General features: G+C 40.4%; 2 protein-coding genes across 9 annotated transcripts in view; one reads left to right on the forward strand and one right to left on the reverse strand.

Moving 5' to 3' along the window:
* The window catches only part of MCPH1 (microcephalin 1), a 218,668-nt gene that overhangs the window by 98,152 nt on the left and 102,964 nt on the right, over positions 1–17,552 (reverse strand). The window lies entirely within an intron of this gene.
* ANGPT2 (angiopoietin 2) overlaps positions 1–17,552 on the forward strand; it is a 66,937-nt gene that overhangs the window by 39,786 nt on the left and 9,599 nt on the right. For all 4 annotated transcript variants that reach the window (XM_054023961.1, XM_054023960.1, XM_054023962.1 and 1 more), the window contains 2 exons: positions 9,426–9,527; positions 10,089–10,255. In XM_054023961.1, the coding sequence (XP_053879936.1) occupies positions 9,426–9,527; positions 10,089–10,255 (269 nt within the window). The remainder of the gene's footprint in view (positions 1–9,425; positions 9,528–10,088; positions 10,256–17,552) is intronic.

The following is a 17,552-nucleotide window of genomic DNA, read 5'->3' on the forward strand; positions in this document are numbered from 1 at the left end:
TTGAATAAGTAAGCACTGGACTACAGCAGTCAGACATTACAGTAAAAGTAAAATTATGGAGACTATGAACAGCTGTTGTGGTCCCATTTTTTTGCCTTTGGTCTTGAATCCACCTTCAAATATAATATACGGGATCATGACTATGTAGCTTGTAAAAACATGTGCCTGTTAACAGTATAAGAGAGAACTGATTTATGACTATCAGAGAGTTTAATAATAGGGCTTAAATTCAAAAACATTTTAAGTAACTTGTGAATTGTTTCCAGTGTAAGTATTCATAGCATGATTCACCTGTTTCTTTAAAAAAAACCAAACTTCTGAAATTGTGTGTAAAAATAGTCAAAATATACCATCCTTGTGATTAATTACAATCAAACTCTTTAGAATGCAAAATGTACTTGACTGTAAAATATTTGCAGGGCTCATATTTTAATATTTAGTTTTGCAATAAATATTTGAACAGAAAGACCTAAGATACTTTGAAGATTTTGAGAACGGGGTAATTAGCTATGTTAAAATTGAAAAATAAATTCACCTTGTGTACTGCAGATGAGGGAAAAGAAGACATTAAGAGAATAGAAAATATATTTTTGTTATTTCTTAGGGTATCAAATTCAAATTTTATTTTACACTACCCCTACATTTTCAGGTCTGAGGCAGTTTTGTATTGACAATGCATAAAATGAAGTGTCAAGAGAATCGGTGTATATCTATATCTATTCTAGATAATCAACATGGTAACACAATTTTCTATGGTTTATGATGTGGATTGCCATACAGACCAGGAAACAGAATGAATTTTTTTATTTGCCAAAGTGCTCCACTACTCTTTATGTTTTCATCTGTTCCTCTTATAATACCTTCTGACCTCCCATTGGTTATACACAATTTCTGTGTAAACCTATGTTACTGCATTATTGGTAGATTTAATCATAATACAGAATTAAATAAGTGTAGTATAGAGCTAGGTGCGAAATAGTTTTCCTGGCAGGAATTTTTTTGAGATTTTGAAAATGTTCCCATTCTTCATTGGGATGAAACTGGGACCTGTTGAAGTTTTAGATTACTCCATTTTATACTCACTGTTGACAAACATCCAAAAATTGAGAATCAAGTCCCCTAAAACAATGACATTGACTTAAAAATCATGAGACTAAAAAAAAAATGGTATCCTTTCCTTTGTCTTCTGGTGTTTGAGCCTTTAGAAGTCACATTTTCAAGTTTTTCCCCACAGCCATGAAGACTGGAAACTTTTTTTTAAGAAAAGGAAACCTGAGATTCTCAACAAATTGCATGCATCAATGTATCTGAAAGCAATCAAATATTGTGCAATGAAGTTGTGAGAATGGCAACATTATATGATTTCAAAAATCATGTCACTTACAATTTATGAATTTAAATAGTCCTTGTTTTCATGTTTTGGTGCTGTGGCTAGTATATCCAGAATCTCTCCTTTTCCTTGAATGGGAAACTTTGTTCAGTATTGGATATACATTAGTGTTTTGTACATGTAGGAAACATGTAAATGGTTGCTGTTTAGTTTATCATTTCATCATAATCTGTTAGGCAAGGTACAGAGTTTAACTCAAATTGCATAATATCCATAGCGTCAACTTTTAGGGCTGGATCCTTAAAAAGATTTACACACATGTTCAACTTTACACATTGAGTAGTCCCACTGACTTCTCACAGTGCGTGAAGTTAGGCTCTTTGGTACAAGGACCTTCATGCAGCACCTCATACAATATGGCCCTGATCCTCTGTCCTCTAATGTCACCATAATATAAATAACTAATAATAATCAAGTTTTGTTTCCACATAGTGCCACAGCTGCTAGGCCCCTGAGCCATCTAGCAGTTTGTTCACAAAATACATCAAATATGTGCACACGTGCATGTGCACACAGGCCCAGTTTGCTGTAATCCGAGAGTCTAATATTTTTATTTGTGTTTGGCATCTGTCTGAAGATGCCTGCTGCCTGTCTAAACCTGTATCTGTTTTTCCTGTTTCCAACCAACATTACAGTGGAACGGACATCCTGGGAATAGAGGTAACTCTGAACAAGTTGTTACGGACTTCAGCCACTGGGGGGGAGGGGGTTTGAGGCTGGAGCCATGAGTGTGGGGTGGGTGTTAGGGCATCTGACCCTCTGGAGCAGCAGGGCTCAGGGCTTTAGATCGGGGGCGGGGGGAGCACTGGGGCTCGGGGCTTCAGCCCCATGGCTCCGCTCCTAGTTTCAGCCTTGCAAGGTGTGCTGGGACTCAGGGCTTCAGCCCTGAATCTCCATTCCCGTCTCTGCCCTGTGGGGGGAGGGAGGGCGCCAGGACTTGGGGTGCGCCACGGCTCTGCTCCTGGGTTTGAGGGTGGGAGGGGAGTGCCAGGGCTCAGGTGCTTTAGCTCTGGGGGAAGCTCTGGGGCTGAAATCGGTGCTTCTCTCCTATCTAAAGCCCTGAGCCCCTGTGCCCCCCATGGGGCTGAAGCTGGGAAAGGAGCTGTGGGGCTGAAGCCCCATTCCCCCAAGGATCAGAAGCCATGACACACACCCACACCTGGAGACCTGATCCCTCCTTCACCCTGTGGCTGCAGCCCTAACCTCCCCTCCCCTGGCTGAAGCCCTGAGGACTAAAGCCCCGAGGCAGTTTTTTTTTTTGGTCTCCACTACTTCCAGTTCCAGAGGGTGTCCGGTTGACTGGTAAGTCCGTAACTCGGCGTTCGTATCTTTGAGGTTTTAAAGTCCAGGGGAGTTATACCTGAGTAAAGAGTGCTAGAGAAAGTCTTGTTTTCATTTTAATGTAATTCTTTTAAAGGAATTCTGATCCAATTATATACACCACCAATTAGCCATCCCTCATTTTTCAATTTTCACATAAGTTACTAAATGAAAAGAAATCCCTGTCCTTGGAAGCAAACTTTTACACAGCAAATCTACTGTGTTTCTTTTAAACTAAGCAGCTGTCCCTGTGTCTTCCCCTTACTCACATGGCCCATCTCTTTCCTTAGGCTTTTAAGATTTTTTTTTTTTTTTTTTTTTTTTAAATCAAGCTATCTTTGTAATCTCTAAAAAATCTGATAAATCCTTCTAAAGTATCTTATTCCCCTCAATTTAGTTTCTTTAATTTAACCTTTCCTTCTCTTTACTCTTCATCTTTATTCTTCTACTTTGTTATTCTCCAGCCCAAAGGGCTGATCTTTAAACCACAAAATTATTGAAATATATATTTAAATTACTATCTTTATAGTAAATATTACATTTAGCAGATATAGATAGGAACCGCATCAGTCAAGTAGTTAGTAACAGGATACTAAATTTCACCTCAAAGACGAAGTAAAAGGGGTTTACTCACATGAGTAAAGTTGAGTAACATGAGTGTTTACAAGTTGGAGGCCTAGGTTGCCAATCAAGAGTGTAAGTATGAGGGCAGGGGACTGGACTCGATGACCTCTTGAGGTCCCTTCCAGTCCTAGAATCTATGAAAAACAACAAGGAGTCCGGTGGCACTTATTTATTTGGGCATAAGCTTTTGTGGGTAAAAAACCACTTCTTCATCTAAAAAGCACTTCTTCAGATGAAGAAGTGGTTTTTTACCCACGAAAGCTTATGCCCAAATAAATAAGTGCCACCAGACTCCTTGTTGTTTTTGTGGATACAGACTAATACGGCTACCCCCTGATAAGTAAAGAAAGTTTATCACTGTTTGAAGGCAATTTAGTACTCTGCGTGTGATTAGTTTCTGCTCACAGTCCATTTCCCTATGGAGAGGTCTGTAAAATAACAACATGCAAAATGGCACAGTCAGAGTCCATACGCTGAAATCTCAGGTAGATAGCTACCTTCTCACCCCTTAAAACTGGTATCTTCAGAATAGTAGGTGAGATACACTGGCACATTCACATTACCTTGCAATACCTTTTCTACCAATAAAATTGATTTTGATCTTCATGGCTAAAAAAGTGGCACCTTTCAAAAGAACATAATACATATTACAAACCCAGCTGATTCAGAAATCTTTGGTGTGGAAATATGCATCCTGCCTCTATTTTAAGATTATATTTAGTTACAAATCAGTACTGTTAAGACTAACTTTTTTTTTTTTTTTCCTGGAACCACTTCTTCTGTTCATTCCAATTAGTCTTGCAAATTTTATTTTTTGTATTTCTGTAGCCACTATAGCATGCAAGATACTTTCCAAATAAAAGTGAAAACTCAGTCTTTAGCCCTAAGATTGTAAAGTCTAAAAAAGAAGCAGATACTCTTACTGCTCGGGGGTGTAGATGAATATTTGCTAAAACAGAGAAATATTTTATATGAGACATCTGCAGAATTTAAGTAAATTATTCTATTTTATGTGATGTAAAATCCCACTGTTTGAGAATATTTTAATCTTGTTAGAACTATTTGTTTAATCCTATTTTAAGGAGTTTATAACTTTAAAACAAAATCCAGTGGAACTGAAGTTTAGCCCAAGCTCTCAGGCCATAAGGAAATTGTTAAAATTAGGTCCATCTAAATTAATATCCTGCCTCTATCATTGGCTATATCTGATGGTCCAGAGGAAGGTGAACAAATTCTTTATAATGTACCAGATAAATTATGCAATGCTTTACATACACATACAAATTCTTTCCTGACCCCTTCAATGATTAACTCAGTCTGATGAATAAGCCTTGATGCCTCTGCCATATCAACATCTTAACTTGAGTAGCTGCTTAATAAACTTATTTACACCCATTTTAAAATCCAGCTATGGTATTTGTCTCAATTGGCTCTCATGGTAATGAATTTTACCTATGCATTATAGGCTACATAAATCAACTTTTACTGATTTTAAATTTGACTGCTCAGTTTTTACCATACCTTTCATAATTTTTAATGCTCCAACTTTTCCTTTAAAAAAAATAATCCTAGTCTTTACTACATCTCATATGCATTCTGTATCAAATCATTAACTATAAAATAGAGGTGAATCAAAAACAACAGGCTTTGGGTATAATAGAACCGCTCAACTGAATGTAACTCTTATTTACCAATAATGTTAAATAGTAAGGTTGCTGCCTTCAATTTAATCCTACTCATATGATATACTCTAAATAGCTCAAATTTGTCCCTAGTCCAACTCATTTTCTTCCTCTCTTTAGCCTTCCCAACAAGTTTCAATAGCATGACATAAGACTATCCTATCTTAAACATATACCCCAAGTACAACCTATCACTAGTATCTTCTCTGCTTTGGATATCCTACATCCTAAGATCAATTGATAAAACCTCTTTCCTATACTTCATATTGGCACTCTTAGAGCTTCCTCCTTGGAAGGTGGTACAATGAACCAGTACGCATTACCTTGGTTACTTTATAATTAGCCATAGTAATACACACTTGCTGTGCCCATATATTAAGGGGACACACTTTTCATCCCAAGATGACCTACACATTATTGCCACATACAAAGGCTGCAAGAGAACTCAAGGATGAAATCATGGCTCCACTGATGTTAATGGGCATTTTGCCACTAACTTCAATTAGTCACAGCTTTGATAGGAGGACCTAGAAATTGAGCTAGAGGACAACCTGAAATAGGTAGACAGCTTAAAGGTCATGCGTAGTCATGATTTTGGGGATGTAAGTGTACCGTCTAACAGTTAGTGATAACTTTAGGAGGGAGAATATACAAGAGGTGCTTTTTTTTTTTTTGTGCAAAAAAAAAAAAAAAAAGCGGGGGGCGGGGGAGATGAGTCAGAGCTTAACTATGAAGGAAAATCCTTGTTATCAGGTGATAGATGATATTCAGTGGTCATCGGTTTTGTTTTTTTAAATCCAGTCTAGGGCAGTACATAAAAAATATATTCCATTGAAGTATATTGTTTTGACTTATGGGTATGATGATTGATCCATTGCTTTAGGTGGGAATGAACAACTTTATTTGAAGTTAGACCATATGACAGTTGGAGTTAAATGGGAGAAAGAGGGTAGAGCTGAAATCAACAAAACATTTGTGATGATGCTTCCTTGCCAACTAAGTTGGGTCCAACAAAAATGCTTCAATTATTTTGGTACTGATTAAAAGTTAGCTTATCTTAACATTAATAAAAATATATTTAAACCTTTTCAAACAAGTGTTTAAAATATCCAAATATTTTTACCCCTCCACAGTTGGAAGCATTTTGTAAAGATTCAGACCTTCACTACATAGGTAGCAAGGAATACAGTCTTTAACAATACCAAATGAAACAGGCTAGAACCTTACTGCTAGCCCATATGGATTTCAGCATTGGGTGGTAGATGATCAGAGGGGGAAATCAAACAAACAATTACAACCCATACTGGATGGGGACCACATCCTAAAAGAAATCTTTCCTGAACCCCCTCTTCTGGCTTTTAAAACACACCCCAACCTCACCAAGATCATCATCAGAAGTAAACTCCCCACAGACCAGAACACACCAACTCAAAGCGGTGCCAGATCCTGCCAGAACAGATGCAAAACCTGCAGACATATCTCCCCTTCTAAGATGACCCGCCACACAACACATCTTTCAAGACCCATGGGTCCTACACATGCCTATCATACCATCCAGTGCACTAAAGGACCCAATTACAACTATGTGGGTGAAATGAGACAAACACTACGCTCTCAAATGAACTTGCACAGCAAAACAATAAAAGACAAAAACACCCTATCACCTGTGAATGAACACTTCTCATAATGCAATCACTCCATATCTGACCTCTGAATCCTCAAAGAAAACTGCACAACATTTTCAAAAGACAAGCCTGGGAGCTTAAATTCATAGCTTTGTTAGACACTAAAAATCATGGATTTAGAAATCACTGGATTTATGGTTTATTATAACAATCTAATCCATTACCCACCCATTCCCCTTTTTGTCCTCTGACTGCAGAAGTCTTAACCAGCCACTTTATCTTGAATGCTCTCTTACAATGTGTATCAATTCTTATGTTAAACAATCTGCCCCAGCTTGTATTTAGCTGTGATGCTCTGAATACATTTCCCAGACCTGAAGAAGAGCTCTGTGTAGCTCAAAAGCTTGCCTCTTCCACCAACAGAGGTTGATCCAATAAAAGATATTACCTCACCCACCTTGCCTATCTAATATCCTGGGATCAATATGGCTACAATAACATTCCAAACTACATTTGACGTTGACAGTGTCCTTTTAATACTTTGTATTAGTTGTCTTTAGGACTTCATTTACATTCTGCAAAATTAAAGGAAAGGTTCTCAATGAACTAGCCATTAGCTTACATTATGCAAAACGTAAACTAGTGGCAGAATGTCCTTGAGTCACATGTCACACAGCAACACCTTATTTTTAATTAATCAGTGTAATTTTAATACAGGCAGAATAAGAAAAGGGATCTTTAATGATTGTAGATAGTCCAAACCTCTGTTTTACATCTCCAGCAGAATGTCTTTCTAGCATCTCTTTGTAAGATTACAAATTGACTCACCAAACCACTTCCTGTAGCTCAGATTTTCCTTAGAGGGCTCCCATCTAAGTATTAACTAGACCTAACACTGCTTAGCTGATGAAATCTCAGCCCAAAGAGGAATGACTGCATGCATTTTTCATGAAGTGTGGCTACTTTGTCCAGTGGAAACACAGTTCACCTCCCCACAGAACTAGGAAGCTTAGGTCTAATTTAATATATACATTGTTCACATTTAAAGAGTTGCAATTAAGCCTATAACACACAGCTCATATTGAGCATCAATTTATGTTTACATTAAAACTAACATGGAACAATTATTCCATGTTTAAGCTACAGTAGTATGGTTTATCCAAGAAAGTATGAAGCCTCAGTCTGCATTATAAGGTAAATTACATTAAAAGGTCTGAAAAATAAAACACTACTGTAGTTAGTGGACCAAATTTGCTACTGGCAAATGTGAATCTAACTCCACCAAATTAAATATGGCCTAACATTTCTAAAACGGAAGTGATCTAATTTTTATCACTTCTTTAAACCAGGATGTATGTTACATGAATTAGTTTCTTTCAGTGTTTTCACACTGGTACAGCTGCTCCAAGAATCTTCTATAACAAGAAACAGGAAAGGACAGAATACTAAAAGGTAGTTCACCGAGAACCTTAAATTGTAACTGGCAGTTCTTTGCATGTAATACTTTAATGACCAGGTCACAGCAAGTTTCCTAAGCATTAGGAGATAATATAATATACTGTAATATTACATATAATACTGTACATATAATAGTAACAATTAGCTATGATATAGCGCTTTTCATCAGCAGATGACAAAGTGCTTTACAGAGGAGGGGAGTATCATCTCCATTTTACAGATGAGGAAATTGAGGCACAGAGAAGGCGAGTCACCCAGCAGGTTGGTGGCAGAGCCAGGAATATCACTCAGACAAATTACTTTATCACATAGCTCATTCTTATGTAACAAATGAAAAAATTAACCCACTCTTGAATAGTTAAGACATGGCACAGACCCATCCAAATTTCTAATCCAATATCTAAAAACTATATTAAAGTGAAGGTTAACTCAAGTGGACATCTTCAGAGATTCTCAAGGCTTTGTGATTACTTTTGGGAAATGTCAGAAATACTGGCTTAACTTTGTTTTATGTTTTTAATATAAAATGTAGCTTAGAGCAATATTATTAAACCACTAGTTTAGCTGCAGCTTTTGAAGTCAGCCTTTCATCACATTAGTGCAGAAACTGATGTGATTATGTTCTGCATTGTGCAAGGTATTTTAAAAATCTAAATTGTTTTAAAACCAATGTGTTCTTTTAACTAATATATATATATTTTTCTGAGAAACCATAAAAATAAAACAAATATTTTGTTTGAGAGTTGCTTAAACTATTTTTGCACAAGAGCGGGGCCAGCAACTGGGACTCTCGTTGGCAGGAGCTGGCAGTCGAGACCCCAGGCCGGCAGCGGGCTGAGCCGCTCAGCCCGTTGCTGGTCTGGGGTTCCGGACGCCGGCCCCTCGCCGGTCTGGGGTTCCGGACGCCGGCCCCTTGCCAGTCTGGTGTTCCGGACGCCGGCCCCACTCAGCCCACTGCCAGTCTGGGGTTCCATTCGCAGGCCTGTAAATGTAAAATGTATTACTGGCATGCAATACCTTAAATTACAGTAAATAAATGGCACACCACTTCTCAAAGGTTGCCGACCCCTGTAGTACAACATAAAACCAATATAGAGTAAGTACAGTATTTCAAAAACATTCAATACCGTTTCAATATCATTAATTACAATCTTAATTAGACTGCAAGCTATTCAAAACAGCTCAGCTTCATAGGTGTTAGCAAACCTGGCATGCTCTGCTAGGCAAACAAAAGCCAACAGTAGTTTTAGTGTATACTGTGCAATATGTGTCAATTGGCATGTGAGTACCTGCATTTATGCAATTACACACTCTTCTTATTGACAGACTTATTGTGATATGGAAAGCAGTGGCGGGGGGTGGACAGTTATTCAGCGACGTAAAGATGGCAGTGTGGACTTTCACCGGACGTGGAAAGAGTACAAGATGGTAAGATCCACTCTTTGGAAGCTTTAAATCTAATTTATTATTTTTCTGATAATCTCTGAAATCTACACAGACTTAATCACAAAAGAATATTAATCAGTTACTTAAAGTTGTATTGCCTAAACAGGTTCTAAAGTTGCATTTTAGTTCTTAGATGAAAAATTGTGCTTTCATTTGGGAAATGCCAGAGTAATATGAACTGTTTGCCTAAGCAGAGACTTGCAAGTGTGATGTTTGTTTTTACAAAGAAATGTAGCATTTTTTTTCTAAGTATTTCATGTTGCGTCCACATCTTTAATTTTCATTAAGTTATTTATATTTGTGTTTCTATTGGCAAATGTTCACCAGATCTAATACGTCTAATACTGATATATTTTGTTTAAAGTTCCTAAATTGGTCCCCGCTGAAATCCAAAATTTGAAATACCAAAGACCTAGGATCCTCATATTTGTAGTGCACTTTTTGTGTTGACAAAGCAATTACATTTAAAAATTGATGAATTGGTTATTTCAAAATCAAAGAAAAACAAATTAAATTTATTTAAATATACAACTTGAATTACAGGGATTTGGTGATCCTGCTGGGGAGTACTGGCTGGGAAATGAGTTAGTTTCTCAACTGACTAATCAGAAACGCTACGTTCTTAAAATACACCTGAAAGACTGGGAAGGAAATGAGGCATATTCATTGTATGAACATTTCTATCTAGCAGGTGAAGAACTAAAGTACAGGTAAGCAAACACAGCACTGAGTTGAAAAAAACATCAGTCAGCTATTAATTCCTGTAAATTGTTCTGCTACATAACTTTCTTTTTACATTAATTACAAAGCAGTTGCTCTGAATGCATTTAAAGTATGTCTTTGCTACTAATTTTCACCTATACTCTACATAATCTTAGTAGATTTTTTAAAAAATAGAACAGTATGTACCTTTTATGTACCAGTATGTACCAGTATACAGTAGGTAAGTAATACCTTCAGGCCCCTCCTTCCCCTTATAGACAGCCCAACATGCAATATACCTGATACAGTGTGTGTAGGGGGGAGAACCCAACAAGGCCAGAATTGAGTGTTGGCGCATAGCTCTCAAGGAGCCATGAAGGAGTGGCCTCCTGCGTGCATGTGTTCTCTTAAGGAGATGAAAAGGCAGAAGCAGGCAGATCAGGAATTACTTCTAGTGACAGTCCCCCCACTTCCCGATCTACACCCATGGACATGCATACAGCAACCACAAGGTTGCAGATGCACAGTCTGCCAAAGTAGGGTTGATTTGTTCTCTGATTTTTGAGAATCAATGCAGCTCACAGTTGAGTTACTCAAGCTGAATGGTGGGTCCTCGGTTTATCCCAATGGTAAGGGTTTAATTTCTAGTTTCATTGTTCTTCTTATTTTAATAAAACTTTATGCCTAGCAGAGTGTTCTTGTAACTTTAGCCTGTATATATTCCGTCCACAGTTACAGTTACCAATATGTTTAAAAGGAAAGTCTTCAGGGGGATCTTTAATATTCTATTCTTGAATGGAATTAAGTGGTCTTGTCTTTAGGGCAAAAGAAGTTACCAGACTAAGGTCAGGAACTACTTAAAAAAAAAAAAAAAAAAAAAAAAAAAAAAGGAAGAAAGGAGTCACTGAAACCATGATTCCTATGGGTAAATAAGGTACTGGGGGCTGGATGATAGAAAGGATTGGTAATGTGATAAGGAGCCTTTCACTTTGGGAAAGATTGCTTTAGGTGAACTATCTAGAAAAGAATTGAGATCCATTGGAGGGAGTAGTATGAGGAGGCTTACGTTTCTTTGAGAACCACTGGACGGAATAGCATGAGGAGGCTTATAGTACTGCTGTCCAAGCTTTGTCCAGTAGACAAGTTAGACTACAAGGAAGGTCAATCTGACACCTTCCATGATACCCAAATTCATACATTTCTAAATGAAAACCTTTATAAAATACAATTTTGCACCCAAAAACTAAACTGTATTCAAGGAGCTCAGAAGCCATTAAAAACATGAGCTCTTAAACATTACATTTTTTTCATCAAGGAAAATAAAATTAGAATAGAAGACTTTCGCCATCAAGAGATTACCAAAGGTTAACAGAAATACACTTTGATTTCACCTCAACCCCCACATAAAAAACAGTCCCAAACTGAAAGTTTCTCGCCTGCAACTGGAGTTATTCTAGATGGCTTTGCATAGTCAAGATTACAGTGTACTGCGCCACCTTGTGGTGTTTTGTGGTAGAACCTCCTGTAGCAGTGTCAGGTAGAGCCCTCTCATGCTCCCACCCCTCCCCTCAGTGTCACTGATGTTCTGAGGGCAAGGCTATGTAAGAGGCAGAGCACCCTCACCACCTTCTGTTAGTCTCAAAGGTGCCACAGGACCCTCTGTTGCTCTCACTACCTTAGTTGCAGCCACCTCAAAGCCAGAGACAGAACAAACAAAGACTCTGACAGAGAGGGGAAGGTGGTAGGAAGTGTGAATATGCAGAGCCCTCTCACAGAACTTCAAACATGAGCAAGTAACCTTCATTTCTTCTTTGAGTGCCTCTGCCTATTCCCAATTATGGGACAAATTGAGCAGTGGTGAAAACTTCTTGGAGTCAGGAACAAAGTCCTAACTGAATAGGGTCTGAAGCACCACTTTACCAAATCCAACATCTGCCCTATAGGCCAAATCCAAAATATAATGCTCCGTAAAAGTATGCACTGAAGTCCAGGTTCCAGCTCTGCAAATTTCAGCAACTGGCACCTGCTTAAGACAAGCAAAGGAAGTAACCACAGCTAGTGGAATGTGGTTGAATTGAAGCAAATATAGGAACTTTTGCTAGTGTGTAACATTCAGCAATACATTTTATCCATCAAGAGAAGAAGAAACTGTATAACCCATGTAGTTTTTAGCATAAGACACTAACAATCTAGAAGATATATGAAAACTTTACTCTTATCTAAATAACAGGCAAGGGACCTTCTGGTTTCCAAAGCATGTAGCAGGACCAATTTCTCCTTATTAGAGTGTGGCTCGGGGGCGAGGGGTGTGTGTGGGGGGCAAATTAACTGTCTGATGTGAAAAAAAAAATCAACCACCACTTTAAGTAAGAACTTGAAATCAGATCTGAGAACTACCTTTGTCCTTATCAAGAGAAGTAAAAGGTGTATAAGCCCTAAGAGCATTCAATTCACTGCCACCCCAAGCCAATGTGATGGCAATAATGAAAGCCATTTTGATCAATAAATAATAGAAAGAACACAGAGCCAAGGTTTGAAAGGTCTACTTCACCAGCATGGCTAACTGAACTATGAAAAAACATCAACTACTAACGTGTGATATGCAGAGATGGCTGCCAAATGAACTTTTAACAATGAGTTAGATAATTCCTGAGATTTCAAGTACATTAAGTATTCAGAACACAAGGAACAGAAGCAGACACAAGGGAATCAGATTTTCCCTCATCCGTGCCTGAAATCTGGGTCTACTTTAAGAAGTAACAGCTTCTAGTAGACTGTTTTCTAGAATTAATTAGCATGTCCTGCAAAGACAAAGAACATGACTGCTCAAGAGCAGACAGAGTCAAAGTCCAATTGCCAGTGCCAACAGGTGAAGAAACTATGGATCTGTGTGAAAAATTCCTGCCCTCCTGCTGAAACAGCAGGTCTGGAGGCATTGTCAGACACATTAAGATTCCACCAGAGAATTGAAGGAGATCAATAAACCACTGTTGACATAGCCAAGCCAGGGCAATGATAATAATCTTTGCCCTGTCCTGGTGTATCTAACCACCTTCTGAATCACTGGAAAGGGGGTGGAGGGGAGAGAATATACATCTGGCCTTTTCCCCAGTGCAGCAGGAAAGCATCTGACCAAGATAGTCCCTACCCACTCTGGAACAGATGAGGTCACACTTTGTTGGACCATGTTGCAAACAGCTTCACACCTGGTCAATTCCAGCTAGAGAATATGATAATTGACAGATCTGTTACGTACCATTTGTGCATCTGAAAGCTGTCTTTGCTGAGATGATCTGCAACTACATTGCTTCCCCCTGCCAGATATAGGGCCACAGTAAAAATGTTAAGTATCAAAGGGGTAGCCGTGTTAGTCTGGATCTGTAAAAGCAGCAAAGAGTCCTGTGGCACCTTATAGACTAACAGACGTATAGGAGCATGAGCTTTCGTGGGTGAATACCCGTGCATCCGAAGAAGTGGGTATTCACCCACGAAAGCTCATGCTCCTATACGTCTGTTAGTCTATAAGGTGCCCCAGGACTCTTTGGTGCTTTTAGTAAAAATGTTGTGATGGATACACCAATCCCATGGGCTTATAGCCTCTGCACACAGGAGAGCAGAGTAAGCATTCCCTTGCTTGTTGTAATACATCAGCCATGCATTGTCTGTCACAATCCTCCCTTGTAGGTGAGAGAGGAAGTCTGAGGGCCAGATGAATAGCTGTCACTTCCAACACATTGATGTGCAGTGCTCTCTCCTGCACATGCCCTTGAACTGTCATAAATGTTTCACATGAGTCCCACCCACACCTTGTTTGATGCATCTGAAATTACCCTGAGAGAACTGTACACCTCTGAACACATTCTCTCTGACTGACCACCATTCTAGAGAAACTATGCTGTTCTGAGGCATGGTGATCAACATATAAAGGCTGTCCCAAACTGGCCTATAGAGCTGAAACATCCAGTACTGCATAGGTTTCATTCTTAGATGTGCAAATGGAGTCATGTAAGTACAGGATGCCATAAAGCAACATACAGAACCAAAACCTCCAGATGTATTTGTTCAAGCCTCTTCTGTCTAGTATTAGAAAAATTCTGTCATCTTTCTTCTGCATCAGAAAGTAACAGGAATAAAAAACCCAAAACCCTCTGGTATTTGCATGACCTCCTTGACTGCTCCTATCAGAAGCAATTTTTCAACTTCTGCAAGAAGAATAGCCTCAATGGAAGGGTCCCTGAAGAGTTAAAGGTAGAAGAAACTGGGGGGAGGAGAAAAGAGTGACTCTCGAAAGGTATGGCATAGTCCCTTTCTACAATCTCTAGAACCCATTGGTCTGATGTAATTTGCCTCCATGCATTGATAAAGTGGGCTAGTTTGTTTCGGAAGAAGAAGGTAGACTCCTGATTGAGTGTTTCTTGATTCTTAATTTTCTCATCAAAACTGAAGCTTGTTGTTCCACTACGAAGATGATGACAAGAAAGTGGACTGTTTAGATTTAGACCTTGGTTTGAAAGGCCTCTTTCTACATTGATTCTGGAAAGCTACAGGTTTGCTGGTATTGTTGAAATCTTTGACTTGACAAAAAATAAAATAATGAAGACTGGGGGTCGGACTGCTTTTGGTACTAGAAATAAAATAGAGGGCCTTTTCCAAGCAGAGAAAATTAAACCCAGAGAGTGGGCTGTCAATCTCTTGTCCTTTAATTTTTCTATTAATTTGTCTTTTCACTGAAAAGGCACTCCTCCTCCTCGAAACGAGAGCTCCTCCAGTATAAGCCAAGTGTCCAGAGCTAGAGAGTAGGAACAAAGCCAAGCTTGCCTCCTGATAGAGGAAGTGATAATGTTCTGGCAGTAGGGTCCAAAGTGTCATGTAAGTTTTGTTAAAACAATGTCATCTTTTTCCATAAATAGAACTGTAGTGGGCCATGACTACCTGATAATTTGCCTTTCCTCCCCTTATGAATCAATCTTTTCCCCTCTCCCTATTAGATGGGGTGGAGTATGATTGTCCAGATGTTGCCCTGTTAGTGGCAGCGGTCACCACAGTGAATTATGTATAGGATGTGTATGGAAACAGGAAAACCCCTCAGATGGTATCTGAGGCAACTTGTCAACCTTTTTGGAGACAGGTTGACAAGAGGCAGTAGCAGACCACACACATTCAGCCAGCTGTAGCAAACCATCCAAAATGGGTAGAGATATTCTACTCCTAAAGGTAGCATCAAGGATATCAAACAGTGTGGGAGAAGTCTCCTTCACAGGCACTGCAGACAGATTCAAAGTGGACGCCATACAGTTCACCAAATTGTGGAACTACAAAGTGCCTTTGAAAGGAAAGGAGGCAGAAGCCACTCCCACACGTTCATCTGGTGATAAATCAGGTTCACAGTGTGTTTCCATATGTTCCTGCTCAAAGAGGGCAGCTATCCCCTTACATTCTTCCTCAGAAAGCACTGTCTGAAATGTCAACGGCCCAGGAGAAGGTGGATCTGAGGATCTCTGAACTGTTGGATTCTTTGTAGACAAAACTTTACCTCTCCAGCCACATGGAGGATAACTGATGAATTCCCGAGGTAGCCCTCAATAAGGTCATCAGCCCCAGGACCGCCAGTCTCCCCAGCAATTTGGATTCAGGAACATGCCTATAGGAGGTAGTCCAAAGGGTGGTACAAAGCAAGCTATAGGTCTTTGTGTTCCTCTATCTCAGGGGTTCTCAAACTTCATTGCTCTGTGACGCCCTTCTAACAAAAATTACTACACGACCCCAGGAGGGGGGGCCGAAGCCAGAGCTCGCCTGAGTCCCTCCAAAGCCCAAAGCCCACCGCTTCGGGTGGGGGGACAAAGCCAAAGCCCAAGGGCTTCAGCCCCAAGTGGGGGAGACTGTAGCCTGAGCCCCACCACTTAGGGCTGAATCCCTTGGGCTTCGGCTTTGGCCCTGGGCAGTGGGGCTCAGGTTTCAGCTTCCGGCCCAGCAAATCTAATGCCACCCCTGGCGACCCCATTAAAATGGGGTTGTGACTCACTTTGGGGTCCCAACCCACAGTTTGAGAATTGCTGCTCTATCTTCCTCCGGTATTGACCCAGGTCTGGATCAGAGATAAAATGCACCAGAAATGACAGTGGTAGGTCTGAGGAGGAAGGGCTGAGGATCCAGCTCTTTATGGAGACCCTGTACAGGTCCCAGAAAGAGAACGCATGCCACTTTATGGCCTTTTCTTCTTAACAACAGACAAAGATTATGATGGATCTTGGAACCAGGGAAACATGCCTCCTTTTAGAAATCTTCCATTTCACACTCAGATCCAATGCATGAACTGGAGCCAAAAAGTGAACTTGGGCTGCATGATGACAGACCTTTCCAGAACCATGGATGTAGCTCAGGGGTGGGCAAACTTTTTGGCCTGAGGGCCACATCGGGATTCCAAAACCGTATGGAGGGCCAGGTAGAGAAGGTTGTGCCTCCCCAAAGAACCTGGCCCCCACCCGCTATCCGCCTCCTCCCACTTCCCACTCCCTGACTGCCCCTCTCAGAACCCCCTACCCATTCAACCCTCCCTGCTCCTTGTCCCCTAACCACCCGCTCCCAGGACCTCCCACCCATAACCACCCCCCGGGACCCCAACCCCTATCCAACCCCCCCTGCTTCCTGTCCCCTGATTGCCCCGACCCCTATCCACATCCCTGCCCCCGACAGGTCCCCTCGGGACTCCCATGACTATCCTACCACCCCCTAGCGGCACGGCGAGCTGAGGTTGCGGGGGGGAGGCAGGGGACAGCAGAGATGGGGCAGGGGGCTAGCCTCCCTGGCCAGGAGCTCAAGGGCCAGGCAGGACAGTCCTGTGGGCCGGATGTGGCCCACAGGCCGCAGTTTGCCCACCTTTAAAGGTAGCTGGAACCAACACTGGAACCAAAGCAGGAATTACAGCAAGTCCAAAGACTTGGACAACATCAGATCCAACATTATATACAAATCCATCTCCATTGCTAATAAAATTGGAGGTGAAACAGGTCTCTGCTTTAGAACGATATCAGCCTTGTCAGAATTGGACAGAATCAATAATTCTGATGCATAGGAAGTGGCACAGCCAACAGTGGCCGCTTTGTTCTATGTATCTTTTTTCAGTGCTACACCACGCAGAATTGAAGGCGCTGATGGCCCCAGTTCTGACACACTGATTGAATCTTTCTGGATCTGGAAGTGGAAGTAGGAATTGACCTTGGTCCTGCAGTTGAGGGGGATCCATCAGGATCAGAAAGTTGCAAGGCATGAGGTACGGCATTGGTGAGGATGATCAAACTGTCTCTT

Source organism: Malaclemys terrapin, chromosome 3, assembly GCF_027887155.1.
Source record: "Malaclemys terrapin pileata isolate rMalTer1 chromosome 3, rMalTer1.hap1, whole genome shotgun sequence".
Taxonomy (NCBI): Eukaryota; Metazoa; Chordata; order Testudines; family Emydidae; genus Malaclemys; species Malaclemys terrapin.